This window comes from Schistocerca serialis, chromosome 5 (assembly GCF_023864345.2).
Source record: "Schistocerca serialis cubense isolate TAMUIC-IGC-003099 chromosome 5, iqSchSeri2.2, whole genome shotgun sequence".
NCBI classification, from domain to species: domain Eukaryota; kingdom Metazoa; phylum Arthropoda; class Insecta; order Orthoptera; family Acrididae; genus Schistocerca; species Schistocerca serialis.
The window spans coordinates 788,738,754-788,766,231 of NC_064642.1; the positions used below are offsets into that span (position 1 = coordinate 788,738,754).

General features: G+C 43.5%; 1 protein-coding gene and 1 pseudogene across 1 annotated transcript in view; both read right to left on the reverse strand.

Moving 5' to 3' along the window:
- LOC126481123 (discoidin domain-containing receptor tyrosine kinase B-like) overlaps positions 1 to 27,478 on the reverse strand; it is a 255,085-nt gene that overhangs the window by 101,487 nt on the left and 126,120 nt on the right. The window contains exon 7 of the mRNA XM_050104660.1: positions 4,681 to 4,888. Within this exon, the coding sequence (XP_049960617.1) occupies positions 4,681 to 4,888 (208 nt within the window). The remainder of the gene's footprint in view (positions 1 to 4,680; positions 4,889 to 27,478) is intronic.
- Positions 8,641 to 8,758, reverse strand: LOC126482754 (5S ribosomal RNA; annotated as a pseudogene).

Sequence of the window (27,478 nt, forward strand, 5' to 3'; positions counted from 1 at the left end):
CAGAATTAGGACGACGTGACTTTCGTGGTGGAAACTTTCCTGAACAGGCAAAATGTGGATTTCTACAAACAATGTCTCTATCAGGTCACTCTTCATTGGGAAAATGTGCCACATTTAAAGGTTGAATATGTAGAGAATGACTGATAGCATCACAAAAATTCATCGTCGCAGTTTTATTTTGTTGAGTTGTTGCTAAAACTTTATGACTTCCTTTCGCACGAGCCTTGTTAAGGAAATTAAGAATTTTTTAGTAAGGGTCTTCATTTACATTCGATTTAATATCCACGTAATGACTCTTTTACAGAAGGTCAACGTCCTTACAACCACCGAACGGAGAGACAGATACTATCTTTTTCTTGGTTTTAGTGATACGGAATCGTCTTCGTAAGCTGCAGCTAGTGAGAGAGAGGGAGAGAGAGAGAGAGAGAGAGAGAGAAAGAGAGAGAGAGAGAGAGAGAGAGAGAGAGAGAGAGAGAGAGAGAGGAGTAAATGGAGGAGAAGAAGGGACACGTGGGAAGGCGATGCAGGGTGACGTGTGCTTGTGCGTGTATGTGTGCGACTGTGTGAAGTGTGATACTAATCTGTGCTGCCACCGACTGCCACGTACTTCATATCAGCGACCTCAGTAGTCATTAGACAACGTAAGAGAGCACAATAGGGCGCTCCGTGGAACTCACGGACTCCCAACGTGGTCAGGAGATTGGGTGTCACTTGTGTCATCCATCTGTATGCGAGATTTCCACACTCCTAAACATCCCTAGGTCCACTGTTTCCGATGTGATAGTGAAATGGAAGCATGAAGGGACACGTACAGCACAAAAGCGTACAGGCCGACCTCGTCTGTTGACTGACAGAGACCGCCGACAGTTGAAGAGGGTCGTAATGTGCAATAGGCAGACATCTATCCAGACCGTCACACAGGAATTTCAAACTGCATCAGGATCCACTGCAACTACTATGACAGTTATCCGGAGGTGAGAAAACTTGAATTTCATGGCCGAGCGGCTGCTCATAAGCACAGATCACGCCGATAAATGCCAAACGACGCCTCACTTGGTGTAAGGAGCGTAAACATTAGACAATTGAATAGTAGGAAAACGTTGTGTGGAGTGAAGAATCACGGTACACAATGTGGCGATCCGATGGTAGGACGTGGGTGTTGCGAATGCCGATGAACATCATCTGCGAGCGTGTGTACTGCCAACTGTAAAATTCGGAGGCGGTGGTGTTATGATGTGGTCGTGGTTTTCATGGAGGGGGCTTGCCCCCTTTGTTGTTTTGCGTAGCGCATCGCAGCACAGGCCTACATTGATGTTTTAAGCACCATCTTGCTTCCCACTGTTGAAGAGAAACTCGGGGATAGCGATTCCATCTTTCAAACGATCGAGCACCTTTTCATAATGCATCGCCCTTTGGAGGAGTGGTTCACGACAATAACATCCCTGTAATGGACTGACTTACACAGAGTCCTGACCTGAATCCTGCAGAGCACCTTTGGGATGGTTTGGAAAGCCGACTTCGTGCCTCGTGATGACTGGGTGTTGTGTGATGTCCTTAGGTTAGTTAGGTTTAAGTATTTCTAAGTTCTAGGGGACAGATGACCATAGATGTTAAGTCCCATAGTGGTCAGAGCCATTTGAAACATTTGAACCGACTTCGTGCCAGGCCTCACCGACCGGCATCGATTGCTCTCCTCGGTGCAGCACTCGGTGAAGAATGGGCTGCCATTCCCTAAGAAACCTTCCAGCATCTGATTGAACGTATGCCTGCGAGAGTGGCAGCTGCCGTCAAGGCTAACGGTGGGCCAACGCCACATTGAATTCCAGCATTACCGATGGACGGCGCCACGGAATTTGAGCAAAGTGTCCGGGTACTTTTGATCACGTAGTGTATATGTCACGTAACAGTCTGCCATTATGTTCTCATGTTGGCAACGATGCATGCATTTGATTGCTTATTGTTGTATGCCTCTTAGATAGGAACGTTTTATTGTTGATGCAGTATTTAGGCGGGACTGTACCAGCAGTATGAAGGAAGAGGTCAATGTCTGGTGCTTCAACTACTGAAGATTTTTTCTGAACAGGGTTATATTTTATAATTTTCTGTCGAAATTTATCTTGCAATGTTTACAACGTTTGCTTAATGATGACGTTAAGATGCTGAAATTTGTGATATATCAGGTTACCCTTCATTCAGAGGCTGTTGGACGCAACGACCGTTATTTTTGATTTGTAAATAATAGATTTCAGCTATCAGTTGTCCTTTGGAATTTTTTTGGCACATCTAGATTTCAGCTAGGAACTAGCTATTCTCAATGCACTATCATTTTTGGTCAATTCATGTAATGCCTCTTGGTCGGGCTTTGTTCACAGTTCATTCATTGCATTGCGAATGGCTAGTTCGTAGCTCAAATCTAGATCTACCAATAAAAATTCCAAAGGACGACTGATAGCTGAAATCTATTATTTACAAATTTATGATATAGTTTACCTACATAACACAATTCACTATTATGGTTTCTAATCCTGTTTATAAATGTGCTACAAATTAGTTACACTAGCAGAACGTTCAATATAATGATTCCTTCTTATTCAGGGGCGTGACTGTGCACTAACTACTGGCTATTCTTGAGGCTTGGGAAGAAGTTGCAACAGATCTACTTATTGAGCCTCCTGAAACTAATACGGAAACTGGTGGAGATTCTGGTGTAGCAGATCAGGGTAGAAAGAGCTAATCTTGGACCACTGCAACTTCTGGGTGGCGCAGAAAACGGCAGAGTAACTCCAAGAAAAATGTGCTGTAAATGTGATATTTGTTTGTGGATAGAGTGTTTAGTACCACATCACATAAAGTGGGTATTGTTGCGTAAAAATACTATAAATGACAAATGCTGCGTTATTTTATTGGCTGTCATGTATTTCATTTATTTTTGTGTTTCACCTAGCGTGACGTACCGGTTTTAACAAAAAGGTACAGCCAGACATTCAGGAAGAAAATATGTTATATGAACATGGGTACAGAACCGCATTAGAGGTCAATTCCTACAGCTCTGAGCAAATTAATTATGGGAAACGCACTAGAAAAGAGCACATCAGCAAAGTAGGAAAACAAATGGTTCAAAAATGAAATGTTCGAAATACCGTCCGTTAGCAAGGACGCATGCATCAACTCGTCATCACATTGAATCCCTGATGCTCTGACATATGACTGTGTATTGTTTCACAGCCTTCTGAAATAAGGGCACAGAGACTTTGTTGAACTTGTACCGGCGTGCTGTACACAATAGCTTTCAAATTCCCCACAAATTAAATTCTGGCGGGTCTAGGTCAGAAGAGCACGGAGTCCAAGGAATTCGTCCACCTGTACCTACACATCTACTAAGCAATCTTGTTTTTTATATGCTTAGAAACCGTAACACTAAAATGAGGAAGTGATCTATTGTGCTTGACGTACATGTCTTGTCCCACTCGTAAAGGTACATCTTCTACCAAATGGTGGATTATGGCAGGTTTCTCTGTTGAGCCTGGGTGGAAGAACATGAAGTCCTAAGAAACAGTCACCAAGAACGTCGGCCCAAACGTTGACAGAAAATCTTTTTCGATGACGTGACTGCACAATTTCGTGAGGATTCCGGACGGTACACAATAAGGAATACGCGTGGACCCAAACCTGAACCCTGTGGGACTCCCTACGTGATTTCTGTTTTGTCACTAAAATTTTTTCTGCTTCCAAGATTGTCTGAGTTATTCACCACAACTTTTTGCATTATGTTTGGTAAGTTTTATTGAAACCAGCTATGTTCCCCACGATTAATGTGAATATGAAGAGTAGTATAAAATTAGCTCTAACAGGGAAATAAAACATTTGCAGACCAATGTCCACAGAACACGTTTTATTTCTCTACCTGTGAGTAATGTTTCTTAAAAGTTTGGCCATGCCTTTTTTTACACCCAGCGTATGTTCCACGCTATGTTGTTTAAATTATTAATTATTTTCGTAGTTCTGCTAGCGGTAGTACGTTCCGTTTATGGCAATAAATATACAAGTATGTAATTTATAAAATTCAGAAGTGAAAAATCAATTGAGGCAGAAGGGGGCTAAAGTCAAGGGGGTATCAACAAATGAAAAAAGATTTACAATAGCTGGATCGCTGTGTACATCTCTAATGAAATCCTTCCTTTCCCTGAAAACTTTGAACTATTACCAGCCTCCAAAGTCAAGTAAACTTAAGACACCTGGTCGAGTTTATTTTGTACTGACCCCATGTTGTAAATTAGACAATGGTGAGACATTGCATTTACACAAGATGTTTCTCTTGCTAATGCTGTGAGTGCTGTATAAGAGTACGTTCATCACCACTTTCATTTCAGTCAGGTAATAACTTTAACAGCACCACCACTAACAACTCTTGTCTCACCGTAACGTTTGTATGTCATTATGAGGTTTTCCTTGCGGAGAGAGCATACCAGAAGTAGTCAGAATGTTTAAATTGTCATTTCGAGAAAACGAAATTTTTTGTTTGTCTACAGGTACGTGTCTCCACTCCTGGAACACAATAAAATCCCTATGCCGCAGTACTGTAGCTCGCCACAAGTGTTTACAAATCAAGACGGCTCAGCCCAGCGGTAGATAATGGAAAATTTGTGGCTATACCGAGCAAACACACTTTGACGAACCTACCTGAATCGAAGGTGACCTCGCTGATCATGATCCACCGATTGGCGAAGTGCAGCCGCAGCTTGACGAAGCGGCCGACGCGGTGGTGAAGCTTGATGGAGATATTGCGCGAGTTCTCGAAGATGCAGTCCTCGATGTAGGTGTACGTGATGGGCTCCCCGTCGTAGTGCTTGCCGCCCACGCTGAACAGAACGTTCGCCTCCGAAAACACCTGAAAGGAAACCAGTCGAATATTATATATTTTAATAATACCGTTGGAAACAAGGGCAGGTCTTTCCGTATCTGTCAAGGCAGTCGTTGTTTCGTAGATCTCACTTAAACGCAAAAGTCCTTTCCGAAATTCAAAAGTGAGTTAATGAGTCAATCTTACGTTCACTTCCCCTTCTTATGATACTGTCGCCGACGACATTATCGTTTTTCACGTCCCACTAACATGAATTTAAAGATTTTTCTGTGGTTATCTTCAAGCAGCTCTTACAGAAAATATTATTTTGACTGCCGGCCAGAGTGGCCGAGCGGTTCTAGGCGCTATGGTCTGGAGCCGCGTGACCGCTGCGGTCGCAGGTTCGAATCCTACCTCGCGCATGGATGTGTGTGATGTCCTTAGGTTAGTTAGGTTTAAGTACTTCTAAGTTCTAGGGGACTGATGACGTCAGAAGTTAAGCCCCATGGTGTTGAGAGCCAGCCAGTATTTTGACGTTTTTGTCCTGGGTGGGCTGCAACCTCTTATGTCATATATATGGAAAACACATCTTTCAATCTATCTTCCTCTCTTTCCCATTTTCCGCTGCGGTTTACACTACACTCAATATCTTTAAAGACACTATGCTTCATGCTCAAATTCTTCCTCGTGTTGACCCAACAGACAAGGGTTTCACCTGGCTAAAGAACAACGTTCGACTGCCCACGGTTCGTCTCGGTAGGTTATGCGTCCTTCAGAAACCCGTTCCCTCTACAATATGAGGCTCCAGAAGTTAATTACCACTATGCGTCGTGCTTCACCGATGAGGATTTTCGTTGCAGGTAAATGACTAACCAGGAATACCTAGAGGATAATTGCAAGACTGTAGAAGCAGGCATGATGAGGGGGAAAATGTCGCTTATAGGGAAATGAAAGACATCTTTGGACAAAAGAGAAGCAGTTGCATGAAAATTAAGAGCTCAGATGGCAAACGGCTACTAAGAACAGCAGAGAAAGCTGAAAGGAATGAATATAATTTCTATGCAGGGCAAATGAACTTCAAGACAATATCTTAGAAAAAGATGAAAATTATATGAAGATGACAAGAAAGATATCATACTGGGAGGAGAATCTGAAAGAGTATTGCAAGACATAAGTCGAATCAAGGTGCCTGGAGTGCATTAAACTTCCTCAGAATTACTGAGAATCCTGATAAAGGCAGAAAATGCCACATTATTCCACCTGATGTAGAAATTAAACGAGACAGGCGAAATACTCTCCGATGTCAAGAAGAATGCAATAATTACAATTAGAAAGACGGCAGGTACTGACCGGTGTGAGTATTTCCCAAGTATCGGTTTCATAAGTCATAGGTTTGGGAAATCATGACAATCATTTACAGAGAATAAATTATCTGTTTGGGCTCCGAGGAAATGTAGGAACACGCAAGGCAGTACGGACCGTACGACGTGTGGTAGAAAATAGAAGAAAGGCAAACCAACGTTTATAGATTCGTAGACTTAGAGAAATTATGGAAAGTTTTCGGCACTGTTAACTACGCTACACTCTTCACAGTTCTTAAGCTGGCACATATAGGGTACAGAGAATGAAAGATTAACTGCAACTTGTACAGAAAGAGAACTGCAGATATAGGAGTCGAAGAGCGGGCAAGGAAAGCTGTGGTTGAGAGCGAGTAGTAGTCTATCCGCTATGTTATTTCCTTTGGACATTGAGAAAGTAGCAACTGAAACCTATGAGAAACTTGGAAGAGGAAAGAAATTCAGGGAGTTCAAATAAAAACTTTAAGGTTTGCTGATGACATTGCTATTCTGTCAGAGATGGCAAAAGGTCTTGGTAGATATATTGAACGGAATGGATAATGTCTCGGAAGGAGGTTATAAGATGTACTTCAATAAAAGTAAAACAGAGGTGAAATACTGGTGGAATTAAGTCAGACGGTACTCAAGGATTTAGGTTAGAAAATGAAATACTAAAAGGAATAGATTAGTTCTGTTTTAGCAAAATAACTAACGATGACAGAAATAGAGGAATATAAACTGCAGACTGGCAATAGCAAGAAAAGCATTTCTGAAAATGAGTAACTTATTTACATCTAATGTAAATTGAAATGTTGAGAAGTACTGTTTGAAGACATTAGTATGGAGTGTAACATTACACGGAAGTGATACGTGGACAGTGAGTTGAGACAAGAGAATAGAAGCTTATAAAATGGTTACTACAGAATAATGCTGAAGGTAAAATGGGTAGACAGAAAAAAGAATGAGTAGATGGTGAATGTAAAAGGTGAAAGAAGAAATTTGTGGAACGATTTGACAACAATATGTTATCTTTTGATAGGAAACATTCCCAGATACGAAAAATGGCGCCGGGAGAAAGTGTGGGGAGTAACAACTGTATAGAGAGACCAAGGGGTGAATACAGTAAGCAGGTTAAAACCGATGTGCGTTGCAATAGTTACGCAGAGACGAAAAGGCTTGCGCAGAATAGACAAACGTTGAGACTTGCATCAAACCAGTCTTCGGACTCTATACAACAACAACATGTAACATAACTAGTTGCAAGAGGTATTATATCTTCAGAATGTATGCATACGAGGGGCATTTGAAAAGTCCGTGCAAAAACAAAAACTACTTATGTGCTTGGGGTAAACCTTTTTTTATTTTTCGACATAGTCTCCTTTTAGACTTATACACTTCGTCAACGCTGTTCTAATTTCTTGATCCCTTCCGAATAATAGGAACTGTCGAACTCTGCCAAATAGCTATTAGTTGCTGCAAGCACCTCCTCGTTAGAGTAAAATCTTTGTCGCGCCATCCATTTCTTCAAATTGGGGAACAAACAGTACTCCGTGGAAGCCAAGTCTACAGAAATGGGGGGATGTGAAACGAGTTTTTCTTGCAGCTCGAATTTCAATCGGTCCAATAATGTTGAATAATGTGCACCTGTAATAGTTTTACCCTTTTCCAGATAGCTGATGAGGATTATCCCTTGCGAATCCCAAAAGACATTCGCCATAATCTTTCCCGTCGAAGGAATGGTCTTCGTCTTTTTTGGTGCAGATTCTCCCCCGGTAACCCATTGTTTAGATTGTTGTTTGGTCTCAGGAGTGTAGTAATGTATCCATGTTTCACGCACAGTGACGAAGCGACTGTCCTGCAGATACTTCCTGAACAGCTGAAAACCATTCTTGCAACACTTCACACGATTCAGTTTTTGGTCAAACGTGAGGAATCGCGGAACCCTTCTTGCGGATAGCTTTCTCATGTCCAAATGTTTATGGAAAATATCATGTACCTGTTCATTCGATATGCCCACAGCACAAGCAATCTCACGTACCTTAACTCTTCTATCATCCATCACCATATCATGGATTTATCAATGATTTCTGGAGTCGTAACCTGCACAGGGCGTCCAGAACGTTCAACATCACTTGTGCCCATATGGCCAATCCGAAAATTTTGAAACCATTTATAAACTGCCATAATCGAAGATGCAGTGTTACCATAATGTTTATCAAGCTTCTCTTTAGTCTCCTGAGGCGTTTTGCCTTTCATACAAAGCACTCCGTCTTCAGGCCACAAATGGCCCATCGGGACCATCCGACCGCCGTGTCATCCTCAACTGAGGATGCGGATAGGAGGGGCGTGTGGTCAGCACACCGCTCTTCCGGTCTTTATGGTGGTTTTCTTTGACCGGATCCGCTACTATTCGGTCGAGTAGCTCCTCAATTGGCATCACGAGGCTGAGTGCACCCCGAAAAATGGCAACAGTGCATGGCGGCCTGGATGGTCACCCATCCAAGTGCAAGCCACGCCCGACAGCGCTTAACTTCAGTGATCTTACGGGAACCGGTGTATCCACTGCGGCAAGGCCGTTGCCTTTGCCATTCATAAAGTAGTGTTTAATCACCACACGAAATTCTTTTTCGTCCTTTTTTTGACAATCACTCGACTTTTTGATTCACACGAATGCCAAACACAAAGAAGTAAACCAATATGGCTGAAACTTGGTGCGCGCTCTTCCCGAAGATACTACTAATTAAACACGACCTCGATACGCGCTGGTGGTGCCATCTCTCGGACTTTGCACGGGCTTTTCAAACGACCCTCGTACTTCACTGACTTGCTGCTACAATACCAGAAATCGAAACGTTGCAGCTTCCATGTCCTGGTTGGAGTCCCTGCTGTTCTTCTTTGCGTTATTACTGCTTTCTCGACTTAAGTGGCGACGACAGGCGAGGAGGCACTTTTAATGGCGTTGGCGGGACGCGTCGGCGCGCTGTAGGCGGTCGTAAACATAGGATCGGTGTCGCGGGGCGTCGCTTGGCGGCGTCGCATGCCGGTCACGTCACGTATTGTGCGCGCTCAGACTGCTGACGCTGCCGGAAGCTGCGCGGGTAGCGGTTCCGGCCTCCCCACACCACCCCACAAAGGTGCCGCCTCTCCCCAGCATCCCGAAACAGTGGCATTAATCTTAACAAAACGGCCCGCTGGAACAAGTGCCACGCAGCTTCAATACCCATTGTATTTGGGATACATTAGCATTTCTCATATCAGAAAACACACTGGCGGAGAGTAAAATCAGAATATTGTCTTATGGTTTCCCAGTCAACTCAGAAATTATACAAATGATGTACTTCAAACGTTTCCTTTTACTCAAGAAAAGCTCAAGTGATTATCAGGTACGGTTGGATGAACCAATCCTGAAACACCCTTATTGGTATGGTCCCCAATGCCGGAAACGGAAGCTCTGACATCTTGGAATTACATTATTACACAGCTTCTCGACTTGTTCGTGTAGCTCTATAAGACACACGAGGCGTGTTTTTTAAGTAAGTACTGTTTTGAAAATAAAAAAAAGACGTGCTAAGATGCCTCAATAACTTTATTTTTACATGAAAGCCTGTACCTTAATCTACTTTTCTACATAATTTCTGTCAATATTGAGGCACTTGTCATAACGTTGTACCAGTTTTTGAATACCCTCCTCATGGAAGTCTGCCACCTGACTTGTTAACCACTGCATCACCACTGTTTTGTCTTCGTCATCGTCTTGAAGACGCTGACCGCCGAGGTGTTTCTTCAAGTGCAGGAACAGATGGTAGTCACTGGGTACAAGATCGGGGCTGTACGGAGGACGATCTAGAGTTTCCCATCGAAAAGATGTGATGAGATCTTTGGTCTGATTCGCCACATGCGGACGGGCATTGTCTTGCAGCAAAACAATGCCCTAGCTCAACTTCCATGGACTGTTGCTTTGATTCTGGTGTGACGTAGGCGACCCTTGTTTCATCGCCTGTAACAATTTCGCTTAAGAAAGCATCACCGTCGTTGTGGTACAGCTCAAGGAAAGTGTGGTGTCACCGCCAGACACCACCCTTGCTAGGTGGTAGCCTTTTAAATCGGCCGCGGTCCGCTAGTATACATTGGACCCGCGTGTCGCCACTATCAGTAATTGCAGACCGAGCGCCGCCACACGGCAGGTCTAGAGAGACTTACTAGCACTCGCCCCAGTTGTACAGCCGACGTTGCTATGAAAGGTTCACTGAGAATTACGCTCTCATTCGCCGAGACGATAGTTAGCATAGCCTTCAGCTAAGTCAATTGCTACGACCTAGCAAGGCGCCATTTATCCTTTGCTATGTATCTAATGAAGCATGTACAGTAACAAGACCAATGTTCACCAATTGTGGATTAAAGTTAAGTATTCCAGCAACTACGTACTTTTCTTTATAGCATTCATTACGTATCCTGTTTCAGACCTCACGCCAGCCTGCGTGAGCTTATAGCGTGCATTTCGGCTTCCTCAAAAAACACGGTGTTGGCACTTCTGCCGACATTTCAGAAAGTCAATGCACTGTCTAAACGTTTGGTTTTGTGGATATCCGTCAACATTTTCGGTACCCAACGTGCGCACAATTTTCGGTAATTCAAGTGCTCGGGCACAATGCCATACAAAACACTACGAGACACATCAGGAAAGTCATCCCGCAAGGAGGAAATCGTAAAGCGTCTGTTTTCTGTCACATTATTGTCCACTGCCGTTACCAAACTTTCATTAACGACCGAAAGACGCCCACTCCGTCGTTCACCACGCACATTTGTGCGGCCATCTTTAAATGCTCTCACCCACTTTCTTACCATTCCATCGCTCATAATGTTTTCTCCCAAACTGCACAGATCTCACGATGAGTATCGATCGCTTTTAGGCCTTTAGCACTAAGAAATCTTGCAACAGGCCGTACTTCACAGTCGGTGGGACTCACGATTATCGGAGCATCTTACTCAGTACACAACGTAAGCAAGGAATAATCAGACTGTAATGGCGTCAGTGCGCATATTAAGGTACAGGCTTTCATGTACAAATAAAATTATTGGGATATCTTAGCACGCCTTCTTTTAATTCCAAAACGGTACTTACTTAAAAAACACGTCTCTTAAATGGACTTGTCCCGCGATTCACTAGCCAAATCATGCCCCACACGTGCTTCGTCGGAGACAAGCCAGGCACTCGTGCCGGTCCTGAAAGTATCTGCACGTTTTGTAGAGCTCGAATGATGTCTGGGCGACCATCTTCTCGTGAAACAGAACATCAGTTTATGATATTTCCTGTACCTACTGTCCCTTTCATTCATACCATATCTAACATGAACTGCTAATATTATTCTCACAGTAAATAATTCTTGGCGTAAACCACCGATCGTCAAAGCCACTAATTTACTCGTCCTCCACTAATGATAGCCAAGAGCACGCTGTATATTTATAACGGTCAGTCAAATAAGAACGAGAAAGATCGAAAATTACAAAGTGAACTATTATTTCATAGATAATAACTTTAATACGTGTATCCGACTGTGAGAGAAGATGGGAAATGTCTTTACGGAATAAGGTTTGCAGTTACCTGTGAAACCATTGCGCCTAGGTGTGCACGCCTTCATCCGAATCAAGTCGACGACAACGGATTCCTTTCTTCAGGTCTCCAAAAATATGGAAACTGCATTGGTAGAGATTGGGACTCTATGGAGGAGCAGTCCATATTAGATATGGCAAGAATAAAACGGACAATAGGCACAGGCAATATCATGTACTGTTTCAACAGAAAATGGTTGTCCAGACATCATGCGAGCTCTACAGGATGTGCAGATACTTCCCAGCGAAATATCTGGAGCGTAGTCGTAACAGTCTGGCAACATGTGGGTGGGCATTACGCTGCAACAGAATAATGCCGTCTGTCGACATTCAAGGGCGTTTGCACGTGATAGTGCGCTTCAATTGATGCAGCGTCCAAGTACCGCTGCTCTTCAATTGTGGCGCACTGTTCCAGAAAGTCAAAGAGGAATGAGCCCTTGAAGTCAAAGGAAAACGTCATCAAGACTTTCCGAGAGCTGGCGTGCTTGTTGTTTTGACCACGTTTTAGCAATTTCGCTGGGAAGCCCTTGTACATCCTCCATATAGTCCCGATATCTGCCACTGCGATTTCCTCATTTTTGAAGTTATGAAAAAAGACATTCGTGGCCTTCGATTTCATTGAAAGAGGTGCACACCTGGGTACAGTTATTCTTCGACAAGCAAGCGCAAAAGTTTTTCCACGAAGGCGTTAACAGCCAACATGGATGAATCTATGAACAGTTATGACGGATACTTTTGATGTAATAAATAGTTTACTTACTTTTTCCTCCTGTCTCGTTTTCATTTCATTATACCTCTTTCATACAGTTCAGCGTGAGATTCATAGTCCTGTAACCTATAACTGCTGTCAAATGAATGACTTCGGCTGCTAAATGGAGTGCATAACACATTTTCTGGTCACTTTTTTATTCTGCCTGGCATCCGGTATTGATGTTAGTTGCAAAGCTGAAATGACATACGAGTTTCTTTGCCTGACTTGTTGTAGACTGAACCGCGTAATGTTGAACATTTCAATTACATTGCATCCGACTCCGAGGCCGACCACTACTCAACTCTACATCTACATCTACATCTACATCCATACTCCGCAAGCCACCTGACGGTGTGTGGCGGAGGGTACCTTGAGTACCTCTATCGGTTCTCTCTTCTATTCCAGTCTCGTATTGTTCGTGGAAAGAAGGATTGTCGGTATGCCTCTGTGTGGGCTCTAATCTCTCTGATTTTATCCTCATGGTCTCTTCGCGAGATATACGTAGGAGGGAGCAATGTACTGCTTGATTCCTCGGTGAAGGTATGTTCCCGAAACTTTGACAAAAGCCCATACGGAACTGAGCGTCTCTCCCGCAGAGTCTTCCACTGGAGTTTATCTATCATCTCCCTAACGCTTTCGTGATTACTAAATGATCCTGTAACGAAGCTCGCTGCTCTCCGTTGGATCTTCCCTATCTCTTTTATCAACCCTATCTGGTACGGATCCCACACTGCTGAACAGTATTCAAGCAGTGGGCGAACAATCGCACTGTAACCTACTTCCTCTGTTTACGGATTGCATTTCATTAGGATTCGTCCAATGAATCTCAGTCTGGCATCTGCTTTACCAACGATCAGCTTTAGATAATCATTCCATTTTAAATCACTCGTAATGCCTACTCCCAGATAATTTATGGAATTAACTGCTTCCAGTTGCTGACCTGCTATATTGTAGCTAAATAATATGGGATCTTTCTTTCTATGTATTCGCAGCACATTACAATTGTCTACATTGAGATTCAATTGCCATTCTCTGCACCATGCGTCAATTCGCTGCAGATCCTCCTGCATTTCAGTACAATTTTCCATTGTTAAAACCTCTCGATATACCACAGCATCATCCGCAAAAAGCCTCAGTGAACTTCCGATGTCATACACCAGGTCATTTATGTATATTGTGAATAGCAACGGTCCTACGACACTCCCCTGCGGCACAACTGAAATCACTCTTACTTCGGAAGACTTCTCTCCATTGAGAATGACATGCTGAGTTCTGTTATCTAGGAACTCTTCAATCCAATCACACGATTGGTCTGATAGTCCATATGCTCTCACTTTGTTCATTAAACGACTGTGGGGAACTGTATCAAACGCCTTGCGGAAGTCAAGAAACACGGCATCTACCTGTGAACCCGTGTCTATGGCCCTCTGAGTCTCGTGGACGAAAAGCGCGAGCTGGGTTTCACACGACCGTCTTTTTCGAAACCCATGCTGATTTCTACAGAGTAGAGATCTAGTCTCCAGAAAAGTCATTATACTAGAACATAATACGGCTTCCAAAATTCTACAACTGATCGCTATATATCTATAGGTCTATAGTTCTGCACATCTGTTCGCCGTCCCTTCTTGAAAACGGGGATGACCTGTGCCCTTTTCCAATCCTTTGGAACGCTACGCTCTTCTAGAGACCCACGGTACACCGCTGCAAGAAGGGGGGCAAGTTCCTTCACGTGCCCTGTGTAAAATCGAACTGGTATCCCATCAGGTCCAGCGGCCTTTCCTCTTTTGAGCGAGTTTAATTGTTTTTCTATCCCTCTGTCGCCTATTTCGATATCTACCATTTTGTCACCTGTGCGACAATCTAGAGAAGCAACTACAGTGCAGCCTTCCTCTGTGAAACAGCTTTGGAAAAAGACATTTAGTATTTCGGCCTTTAGTCTGTCATCCTCTGTTTCAGTACCAGTTTGGTCACAGAGTGTCTGGACATTTTGTTTAGATCCACCTACCGCTCTGACATAAGACCAAAATTTCTTAGGATTTTCTGCCAAGTCAGAACATAGGACTTTACGTTCGAATTCATTGAACGCCTCGCGCATGACCCTCCCCACATTACATATCGCTTCGGGTAATTTTTGTTTGTCTGCAAGGCGTTGGCTATGTTTATGTTTGCTGTGAAGTTCCCTTTGCTTCCGCAGCAGATTTACAACGCAGCTGTTGTACCACGGTGGCTCTTTTCATCTCTTACGATCTTGCTTGGCACATACTCATCTAACGCATATTGTACGATGGTTTTGAACTTTGTCCACTGATCCTCAACACTATCTGTACTTGAGACAAAACTTTTGTGTTGAGTCGTCAGGTACTCTGAAATCTGCTTTTTGTCACTTTTGCTAGACAGAAAAATCTTCCTACCATTTTTAATATTTGTATTTACGGCTGAAATCATCGATGCAGTAACCGCTTTCCGATCGCTGATTCCCTGTTCTGCGTTAACTGTTTCAAATAGTTCCGGTCTTTTTGTCACCAGAAGGTCTAATACGTTATCGCAACGAGTCGGTTCTCTGTTTAATTGCTCAAGGTAGTTTTCAGACAAAGCACTTAAAAAAATTTCACTGGATTCTTTGTCCCTGCCACCAGTTATGAACGTTTGTGTCTCCCAGTCTATACCCGGCAAATTAAAATCTCCACCCAGAACTATAACATGGTGGGGAAATCTACTCGAAATATTTTCCAAATTATTCTTCAGGTGCTCAGCCACAACAGCTGCTGAGCCAGGGGGCCTATAGAGACATCCAATTACCATGTCTGAGCCTGCTTTAACCGTGACCTTCACCCAAATTGTTTCACATTTCGGATCTCCGTCAATTTTCTTCGATACTATTGCACTTCTAATCGCTATAAACACGCCTCCCCCTTCACTGTCCAGCCTGTCTCTGTGGTATACATTCCAATCTGAGTTTAGGATTTCATTACTGCTTACATCTGGTTTCAGCCAACTTTCTGTCCCTAGTACTATGTGGGCATTGTGACCGTTTATTAATGAGAGCAGTTCTGGGACCTTTCTATAGACGCTCCTCCAGTTTACTATTAGCACATTAATATTGTTATTTCCTGTTGCATTTTGCCTACTCCTACCTTGCCGCGTCTCAGGAGGCATCTTGTCGGGCCTAGGGAGGGAATTCTCTAACCTAAAAAAACCCCATGTGCACTCCACACGTACTCCGCTACCTTTGTAGCCGCTTCCGGCGTGTAGTGCACGCCTGACCTATTCAGGGGGACCCTGCATTTCTCCACCCGATAGCGGAGGTCGAGAAATTTGCACCCCAGATCTCCGCAGAATCGTCTGAGCCTCTGGTTTAAGCCTTCTACTTGGCTCCAAACCAGAGGACCGCGATCGGTTCTGGGAACGATACTACAAATAGTTAGCTCAGATTCCACCCCGCGAGCGAGGCTTTCCGCCTTCACCAACTCCGCCAACCGCCTGTACGAACTGAGGATGACCTCTCAACCCAGACGGCAGGAGTCACTGGTGCCGACATGCGCAACAATTTGCAGTCGGGTGCACCCAGTACGTCTGCTACCTACGGAGGCCAGAGATCGACTCAATGTAAGATCAGTTCCGTTATGACTTGTTACTGATCTTCGTACGTCTGCGTCAACTAATGCAGGTGATCGCGTTACAATGCAATCTCCAAGTATTACCTTAAAGTTGCGCTTATTACTGATTTCTATATCACTGATATTGAGGCTTTTCTTCTGCGTCTTAGTTTCTTAGCTATTAACTACTTTTAACAGAATTATGTTATGTAGTTATATGTTTGAAGGTTGCAGTGACTGCAGCGCTATGACCAGCCAATGCTTCTCTCGATGTACTTCCGTACGCGGCAGCCTGTAGCTACAGCAGTTGTGATGTAGATCTGTCTGCTACCTAGCAAGCCACATGACACAGGCAGATCGTCTTGTACGAGATTTTCAAATGGTTCGTTCGTTTACGCAAAAGGCGACTGGTCCAATGCAAAAGACTTTAACAAAAATAATCGGATATGAAAGTGTTGGTTCTGACCAAAACGTGAGAAGTTTCCTGGCGCAAGAATGTCAGTGAAGCGCCAAAGAAACTGGTATAGGCATGTGTATTCAAATACAGAGATAAGTTAACAGGCAGAATACGGCGCTGCGGTCGGTAAGGCCTATACAAAACAACGAGTGTCTGGCGCGATTGTTAAATCGGTTACTGTTTCTACAATGGCAGATTATGAAGATTTTGAGTCAGTTTGAACGAGGCGTTATATTCGGCGCACGGGCGATGGGACACAGCATCTCCGAGGTAGCGATGAAGTGCGGATTTTCCCATACTACCATTTCAAGACAGTGCCATCACCATCAGGAATCCGGTAAGACATCATATCTCCGACATCGCTGCGTCCAGAAAAAGATCGTGCAAGATCGGGACCAAGGACGACTGAAGAGAATAAAAAAAAATGGGTCTGGGCACCATGGGACTTAACATCTAAGGTCATCAGTCCCCAAGAACTTACAGCTACTTAAACCTAACTAACGCAAGGACATCACACACATCCATTCCCGAGGCAGGATTCGAACCTGCGACCGTATCGGTCACGCGGTTCCAGGCTGAAGCGCCTAGAACAGCTCGGCCACAACTGCCGGCCTGAAGAGAATCGTTTAACGTGACACAACTGCAACCCTTCCGCAAAATTGGTGCGAATTTCAATGCTGGGCCACCAGCAAGTGTCAGCGTGCGAACCATTTAACCAAACAGCATCGATACCGGCTTTCGGAACCGAAGGCTCACTCCTGTACCCCTGATGATTGCACGACACAAAGCTTTAATCCTCGCTTAGGCCCTTCACCACCGAAATTGGACTGTTTATGACGGGAGCATGTTGCCTAGTCGGACGAGTCTCGTTTCAAACGCTATCGAGCGGATGGACGTCAACGGGTATGGAGATAACGTCATGAACCCATGGCCTCTGCATGCCAGCCGGGGAGTGTTCAAGCTGGTGGAGGCTGTGTAATGGTGTGGGGCGTGCGCAGTTGGAGTGACTCCTGACACGTCTAGATACGATTCTGATAGGTGTCACGTACGTAAGCTTCCTGTCTGATCACCTGTATCCATTCATGTCCATTGTGCATTTTGACGGACTTGGGCAATATCAGCAGGACAATGAGACACCGCACACATCCAGAATTGCTACACAGTGGCTTCAGGAACATTCTTCTGAGTTTAAACACTTTCGCTGGCAACCAAACTTCCCATAAATGAACCTTATTGACCATATCTGGGACGCCTTTCAATTTGCTGTACAGAAGAGATCACTTACGGATTTATAGACATCCCTGCTGGATTCATGGTGTCAGTTCCCTTCAGCACTACTTCAGACATTAGTCAAGTCGATGACACGTCGTGTTGCGGCACTTCTGCGTGCTCGCGGAGACCCTACACTATATTAGGCAGAAGTATCAATTTCCTGGCTGTTCAATGTTGGTACCGAGGATTGGTCAGTGTTACCACCACAAAAACGAAAGGTATCTGAGAGTTACACCTTATGGAATATCGTCTCAAGTTATGTGATTGGATTCGTGATTTCCTGTGAGAGAGGTCAAAGTTCGCAGTAACTGACAGAAAGTAGTCGAGTGAAACAGGTAGTGTTAGAGGCCCTCCATTGTTTCTTATGTACATAAACGATTTAGGTGACAATCTGAGCAGCCGTCTTTAGGTTGTCTGCAGATGACGCAGTCGTTTAGCGTCTAGTAAGGACATTAGAACATCAAAACCAATTGCAAAACTATTTAGAAAATGTATCTGTATGGTGCATAAATTGGCAGTTGACCCTCAATAATGAAAAGTGTGAGGTCATCCATATGAGTGAATCGGTTACACGACAGATCAGTCGAATATAAAGGCCGCAAATTCCACTAAACACCTAGGAATTACAATTGCGGACAACATGAATTGGAAAAATGTATAGAAAATGTTGCGGGGAAGGCGAACCAAAGACTGCGTTTTATTGGCAGAACACTTAGAAGATGCAGCAGACCTACTAAGGAGACTGCCTACACTACGCTTGTATGTCCTCTATTGTACTGCTGCCCTGCGTGGAATCCTTACCAGATAGTATTAACGGAGTACATCGAGAAAGTTCAAAGAAAGCCAACATGTTTTGTATTATCGCGAATTAGAAGAAAGAGTATCAGTGTCATAATACAGGTTTTTGAGTGTACATCATTAAAACAAAGGCGTTTCGCGTTCCGGCGGTATCTTCTCACGAAATTTCAATCACCAACATTCTCCTCCGAATGACCTACATAGCAAGAAACAATCATAATAATGAAATAAGGGAAATCAATGCTCGCATGGAAAGGTACAGGTGCTCGGTTTTCAAGTGTGCTGTTAGAGATTGGAATAATAGAGAATTAGTGTGAAGGTGGTTCGATGAACGTTCTGCCAGTGTGTTTTGCAGAGTATTCTTGTAGATAGAGATGTAGATGCAGATGTGACAAACAAAACTACAGTCCAGGAGTGGCCCATTACGTATTGAACGAGTGAACTCTTTGGGGTCCACGATGACCACATCAGTGTAGTGAGCATCTCTTGCACATGGGATAGGTTAGATTTTCATCTTTCTAGGCATTTTCATCTTTCTAGACCACGGAGCATTATTGCATCCTTTTGGTGACACTCTGTCGGAAGCAGTGAAGTCATGCATGTTGATGCTTTGTTGCGAGTGGAAGACGGGCTCGAGATGTGCGTGCCCATAGTCTCTCTGGAATGGTAACGGATTTGCAAGCGTTCGTGTTGACATTTCTGGTGTCATATGTTTTATACTGACTGTGCTGTGGAAACAGTACAGTTTTCAATACTGCTGTTACAATACTACCATTGCATCCTTCCTGCAATAGGGGGTTTGTAGATGTCCAGACCCCCTATCTACTAGTCTGAGAGTGTACATGTTCATGACCACCAATGTGAGAATGTTCACGATCACACTGTTGCCAACTTAGTTGCATAAGAGTTGTGGCACGTTAAACGTTCTGGAACCGTCAGAGTCCGACTCCTATCAAAGTCACTCATTTGGCCCCACGAAACAAGAGGGCATCTCTGCAACATGTTGACCTTTCGTTCTTTACGCTTCCACCACGATTATCCACACAGTCCCAGACTTTCCTTTTTAAAGAGCAGATGCAGAAGGCGCTCTGGTCTGCTGGCGATACTGTTTCACAAGCTGCGACATGGTCGCGAGGAAACAGTGACCCGTATATGTAATAAGTTTCCTTTAATTTACGTCTATGGTCACAAACTTTTTGTTCACAGATTACCGGTTTCGGTCTTTAATGACCATCATCAGATCCGTTTCATAAAAACAAAGTCCTAATGTACTGCAGCCATAGTGGCATCGTCAAATGTTAAATGCGGAATCAGCACCAGCATCGCCAAATACATATAAATTACATCATATGCACGATTCATGTTGTCAGTAGTACTACAGTTTAAAACAACTGTTCATGAATGATGATGAAATGATGTGGACAACACAAACACCCAGTCACATCGAGGCTTCATGGTTGGAGTCTCCCACTATGAAATCTTCCAGCAGGATAACTCTCTTTGCTGCAAGGTGAGAATCGTGCTCCAGTGGTTTAAAGGGTATTGTAGTGAACTCACATTGATGTCGTGGCCAATAGATGTGCCTGATCTGTACCCATTGGAACACATGTTGGGCGCCAGCTTTATGCCTGTAAACCATCAAGCTGCAATTTGCCAGAATTGCTTGACCTGTGCGTAGACATCTGATGCTACATACTTCCTGTTAATGTCTTGCAGAATCCATACCAAGCAGAATCTCTCTCTTGTACTATGTTTGAAAAATGGAACAACACGTTACTAAATAGGTGGCTATAATGTTTTGGCTCATCGATGTATATAAGCAAGAAGACGTCTATGATACAATTAACATCCTCTGTGTGCAACTAACTTCCTTTTGACGATGTATGGACATAATGTTGGATGAAGACGCAACAAGTCGTCCATGCACCAATCATGTGATTCCTGGTTCATAGGGCCTCAATTGGCCCTCTATGCGATCCCGGAGGTATACGTTATTCTCAAACCATCGGATTTCCGTAGCACTAGTATGATTTTATGATTTTCTGCGATGGGAACCTATCTTGTAGAAAACATTATACTCGTTAGGAAATACCCCAGCAGTGAATGAATGCAAGATGTCAACCATCAATCTTGATATGACTTAGTTGTCTATATTTTGTTTTTAGACCCGTCTTCCACAGTCGCAGTTTTACAAGCTTTGTGGGACATACATCGATTTTTACAACTATAGTAAAAGGACCAGATGCGATTCGTTTATTTTAAAGCATCTTGAGCGGACAGTTTTTTCCACCTAATTTAATTCCTTGAAGTTCTGTACAAACAGATGTTAGGGTTTAGTACATTGCACTTCTCTGACCAGCGGCGGTCTACGACACGTCTGACGACGAAGTATAGTGCTGGTGGAGGCGTAAGTGTTTCGGAGTCCACGTTTCAGCCTACAGCGCTAAACATGGCCACCCACAGCAGACAACTCCTCGTGTTCCGTAGCTGACACAACGGCATTGTCAATTACAGTTGTAGTGGTGCATGGAATCATTGAGACTGGAGCACGAATAATGCGAAACGTCCCGCATGACCGGAAGAATCATGTTTCTGGTTACATAAAGTCGATGGTTATGTCGGGATACAGAGTCATCCAAGCTATATCTTCTACTCAAGACGTGCACCGAGAGAGTGATGAGAGAACAAGCAAAAGAAAACAATCGATTCAGTCGGTTGATGGGAAACAATCGACTCAGTCGGTGAAAGTTTTACGTATCGATCGAATTATTCATTCATCTTTTGAGTGAAACCAGTCTATGAGAGCAACCGAATGGAAACAATCGAATCAGTCGGTTGTAGTTTTACATATTGGCGGGATTTTTTTATTAATTCATTCCTTTCGCTTGAAACCAGTTTCTGAGAGCAACCGAATGAAAACAGTCGATACAGTTCAGTGGCGTTTTGCATGCAGACGGAGTTATTATTTATTCATTCTCTCCTTTTCACGTGAAATCAGTCTTTAGTTTTGCTGTCAGCTAAGCTTGTATTCATTCGTTCAGTCTACTGAAAGCATTGTTTAGTGGTTAAGCTGACCGAGTTGCCTAGTTATTCTTCTGAGTGAACCCAGTTTGTAGTACTTTCAATCAGTGAAGTGAAGCAGTACAATACAAACTGGGGTGATCATCACATAGCCTCGTGTGTACCCGAAGACAATCAATAAACACACTCGTTTCATTACTTGAAGACCAATTCTTGTTTTCACCATTTAAAACTGATGAATAGGTAGCTGTGCATTAAATTGTTGTATGTGCAGTTAACATGGGGAGTTAACATTGGCAGTACAATGATGAGCACGCATAGTAGTTCTTTTAAGGGTATATAAAGAAGAAAGGAACATTGACAATTTTTTTTTCTTTTTTCATCACTGGTTTTCGTTACGTTTGACTGCAAGATATGATGTCCATAAATAAAAATAAAAAATCTGTGTCGCGCACGCTGGTCCAGACAGTTGCAAGCGGAGGCTACGGAGGCGGCGCCACCCTCGCTCCCAAACGACAGAGCGACCCCCAAGGAGCAAGGTGAAGAATAAATTGCAAAACGATTTAGAAAAGACATCTATCTATCTGAATGGTGCGAAAATTGGCAATTGACCCTAAATAACGAAAAGTCATCTGTTTAAACTTCGGTTACACGATAAATCAGTCACATCTAAAGACCGTAAATTCAACTAAATACCTAGGAATTACAATTACGGACAACTTTAAAATGGTTCAAATGGCTCTGAGCACTATGGGACTCAACTGCTGAGGTCATTAGTCCCCTAGAACTTAGAACTAGTTAAACCTAACTAACCTAAGGACATCACAAACATCCATGCCCGAGGCAGGATTCGAACCTGCGACCGTAGCGGTCTTGCGGTTCCAGACTGCAGCGCCTTAACCGCGCGGCCACTTCGGCCGGCCTTTAAATTGCAAGGAATACACAGAACATGTTGTGGGGAAGGCTAACCAAAGACTGCGTTTTATTGGTAGGAACTTATAAAATCTAACAGACCTACTAAGGAGACTGCGTACACTACGCTTGTCCGTCTTCTTTTAGAATACTGCTGCGCGGTGTGGGATCCTTACCGCAAATGGTTGACGGAGTACATCGAGAAAGTTCAAAGTAGGGCAGCACGTTTTGTGTTACCGCGAAATAGGGGACAGAGTGTCACTGAAGTGATAGAGGATTTGGGATGGACATCATTAAAACAAGTGGAGGAACGTTCACACGAAATTACAATCACCAGCTTCCTACTCCGAATGCGAAAATAATTTGTTGACACCGACCTACATAGGGAGAAACGATCACCATGATAAAATAAGGGATTTCGGAACTCGTACGGAAAGATACAGGTGTTCGTTCTTTCCGCTCACTATGCGAGATTGGAATAATTGAGAGTTGTGAACCCTCTGCCAGACACTTAAATGTGATTTGCAGAGTATCCATGTAGATGTAGACGAAAATCACTCAATCACAGAGACTGAGCGAAAAATTCATTTAGCGGCCGCAACTGACAGGGATGAGTCAGTCGTTTCTCTCGCATTGAATGAAAGCATTCATATAACGGACGCAACGGACGGAGACTTGTTTTTGTCTACCATGGAGGGAAACCATTGAAACCCAGTGAATGAGTGAAAACATTCATGTAGCTGACATGGCCGATGAGATTAGTTTCATGCGATTGTTTCATTCGACTGGAAAAAACCGACTGAATGAAAAAGTAATCGACTAACTAGTAGATTGTTTAAAAAAGTCGGTTGTACCATCCATACACCGTACCACGGACGCCAGCCGGTGGGGACAGTATTGTGCTACGGAGGACACAATGCTCACCTGGTGTTCCATTTGACCTGTGCTGGCAATAAAGGGACGAAAACGGTTCGTTTGTACTGGATTACGTGAACATTCTTGCAGTTCACCTGCATCCCTTCATGCTCCAGCTTTTCCATGACAGTGAAGGCATTTTCGAGCAGGATAACAGTCCGTGTCACAATGCAAGAAACTTGCTACAGTGCTACAAGGAGCATGATAGAGAACTGACATTGATATATTGGCTACCACAAAATTCAACTAATCTATGCCCAATGAAATACATCTGGGTGCGCCGCGAGGGATTAGCCGAGCGGTCTAAGGCGCTGCAGTCCTGGACTGTGCGGCTGGTTCCGGCGGAGGTTCGAGTCCTCCCTCGGGCATGGGTGTGTGTGTTTGTCCTTAGAATTATTTAGGTTAAGTAGTGTGTAAGCTTAGGGACTGATGACCTTAGCAGTTAAGTCCCATAAGATTTCACACACATTTGAACATTTGGTCATCTGGGTGCTGTCGAGCGCCAACTCCGTGCCCACAAATCACCCTCAAGTAATTTCCGGGAACTACGTGATCTGTACAACGTACTTTGCGAAACTACCAAGCACTTGTAGCTTCCATGCAACACGGAATCGCTGTTGCACCGAGTTACAAGATGGATCTTCATGCTGTTAAATACGTAGCCATGATATTTTGACTTGTAAGTGTTGATCATCGAACTACAATCTATTCAGACGATCAAACTACAAAACTAAAATAACAGCTGAGTTGTAACAGCTACACCATAGACTTAATTTTGTGCTGTATACTGTGCACATTAGCAGTGGTTAAAATTATAATTAATTTAAGAATGAAGAAACTAATTCCTTCGTACTTTTTCCAGTCAGTTACAATTTACAAAATATTTTGCTTACATCAAATTTGAATCTGAGAGCTGTAATTTTCCGATTAGGAAATCTGTTATAGGAACAAGTGTTGGTGCATCCCGCGGTTTTCTACTGTATTTTATTGTAACATGCTTATGACATGTGAAGAATCAAAAAACATCAGCTAATATTAAGACTTATTAAGAGTTTATTTTTCATGCCCAGTAACAAACAAAAATACTTGCAGAGACTATAAATTTCAAGATGTGCTTAATTTTAATTGATGTTGGTGAATTCGGCCGTCAGCTACGTCAGGTTTGCCGGTTACGTTAGGCGCCCAGTGGTTCGTAGCGCGGCCAGCGCAAGGTTAATAGGAGTGAGAGGTGGAATATTTTAGTGCTTGTCTTCCGTTGTTGACAACTCACGAGCGTCCGAAAATAGCACCGATCAGCTGTTATGGTATAAATTTCAAAATGAAGTAACCTGGATTTGCGAATGTGCATTATAGGGACGGTCATCTTCAAATGTGGTACACGTCTGTAACAAGCAATATTAAATCACGTTAAAGCTGTTGTAGTACAGTGCAGTGTGTAAAAGAAAAATGACATTCAAAGTATACAGTAAACGTTTGTGATCGTGTAGTATACTGCAAGCAGTTTTTAGTTAATATAACATACGAGATTCATATTCAGAAAAAAAACAGAACACCTTGAACGAATAGAAATTGGACGTTCATATTCACAGTACATGTACATTAGTATGTTCTGCAGAAATGATTATCAGTCACTTCGATTCAGCATGTGTCTTGTTGCCTAATACGCACAGGATTCGCCGTGGTCCCTGATACTTGTTCCATGCGAGATGGCATCGTCGTGTGTAAGGCGTGAATGGCATCCCGTGGTATAACCATCTGTGCTGCATTCACTTTGCTTCAAAGTTTATCCGCGGTGGTTAACAGTGGGTCACAGCGGTGCACCTGTTTGTTTCACCATGTCCCACACAGTTCCGATTCGGGATAAGTCTGATGATCTCCTGTGCCAGGGCAAAAGGCTAAAATCTTGTGACACCAAGAAGGCATGTGTTCATGCAGCAGCTTGTGGTACGGTGTTGTTTTGCTGATAAACGCCATCTTGCAGAAAGGGTATGTCTACGGCTCACTGGATGTCATTCACGTAGGTCACAGCGTCCTGGACACCCACTAACTGTTCAAATGGCTCTGAGCACTATGGGACTTAACATCTGAGGTCATCAGTCCCCTAGAACTTAGAACTACTTAAACCTAACTAACCTAAGGACATCACACACTTCCATGCCCGAGGCAGGATTCGAACCTGCGACCGTATCGGTCGCGCGGTTCCAGACTGAAGCGCCTAGAACCGCTCGGCCACTCCGATCGGCCCACTAACTGTGATTTGTAGTAGTATCCAATAGAAAGGTATACCACAAGGCCTTCAGTTGGCGCTGTATGCCTTGTTCGAAAGCAGCCACTGTGATGCTGCTCCCCCTCTCTGCTGCGAACCAAAATGTGGCTACAATTTTCAATCAAACAGAACCTAGAATCGTCTAAAAACAGTATCTGATACCATTCCTGTCCTCAGAGACGACGTTCCATTCACCATTGCCATCTAACACGTTTCTTCACATTCGTCTCTGACAGGTAGAGAAGTGGACGACGCGCACCTACCCCATGCCGTGATAAACGGTGACGAACTGTCACCCCTGATGGTGTGCCACGTGTTCCACTGTTGCTCCAGAGCCGACAAGGACGCACATCTGTCCTGCGATGCCATTTGTATGAGGTGTCGTTTCGATCTTCTTGTGTGACGGTCCGGGGGGGGGGGGGGGGGGGCTGGAGGGGGGGAGGTGTTACCTGACCCATCTCGTCGCCTTCTACGGCCTTCTGTGAATCATTCTGCACATACCTGTTGCACTGCCGAAACACTTCCTCCCACATGAGTATTAATTTCCCAGGGAGATGAATCACATTCTCTGATGCGAATAATGCGCCCTCCTTCAAACCCTCTGATTTGACGGTGCGTTTCGCTCATATATCTGCGAGGCATCCCGCACTTCTACTCAAATCACACTCATCCATTACCTTAGGTTTATAGTGACAACGAGATCCGCATGCGCATTTTACCGGTACGTGGTGTTGGAATGCGCCATCGATATTGACCTTGAACCCGCTGATCGACATAGTTCAGATACTCAACATCTCTGCAGAACATACTAATGTATATGTCCTGTGAATTGACCGTCATATCTCTAGTCTTTCAAGGTGTTCTGTTTTTCTGAACATGAGTGTAATTAATGCTGCTGCCTACCGAGAAGGGGTGAGAGTAGTTTTAATATTCATCGCCATTGTTGTCAGTGAGATTGAGAGAGGAACCTTGTCCTGCTATTTTTTAGAAAAATGTTTTTTGTTGTTGGATGTCCGATGTAAGATAAGTCATTTTTATAATTTTTGTTACCTGGTTTGTATGGAGAATACTAATCCTTCACAACATCGATGTTTAAACAACCTCTGTTGTCCTACAAATATAGTTAAGTGTCATTTACTTCTGTGTGACAGTTTATTCTGTAGTTCACAAATGCCAACATGGCGCCGGATTGGGAAGAGTGGCCTCACTATTGTTCGCGAAAAGTGGTCAACCTGTTCAACCGAATAAGACTTAATTACTTTCAGAAAACAGGCGTAACACACGATGTATAAATGACTTCTAAACCATTTAATATACAAAGATTTCATCTGCCTTTCTGTCAATTTGTGAAAATTTTTGAATTAATTAAGTTACATTATTTAAAACCGTCTCTGTTCTGTTATATTTGGCCTAACATCTAAGCCCGCTTGGAAAAGGTCTGTTGCAGCCGGTTGGTAGTCTATCAGATAATGGGGCTCGAAAATGCGTAGAAAACGCTGCCGAAAATCAGAAAAAGAAACATGGGATCCTGTTCTAATCGCAGATAGTATACGCTTAGTTTCAGAAAATTGGTTACTATGTAAGGCTTCAGAAAAATGCATGTAGTTCCAATGTATTATTTTCTTTTTCACTTAAAAATGTTTGGTGTGGTGCCCCATACAATATGAATTCAAAATATGCGAGCGGTAAGCTTCTATCAATAA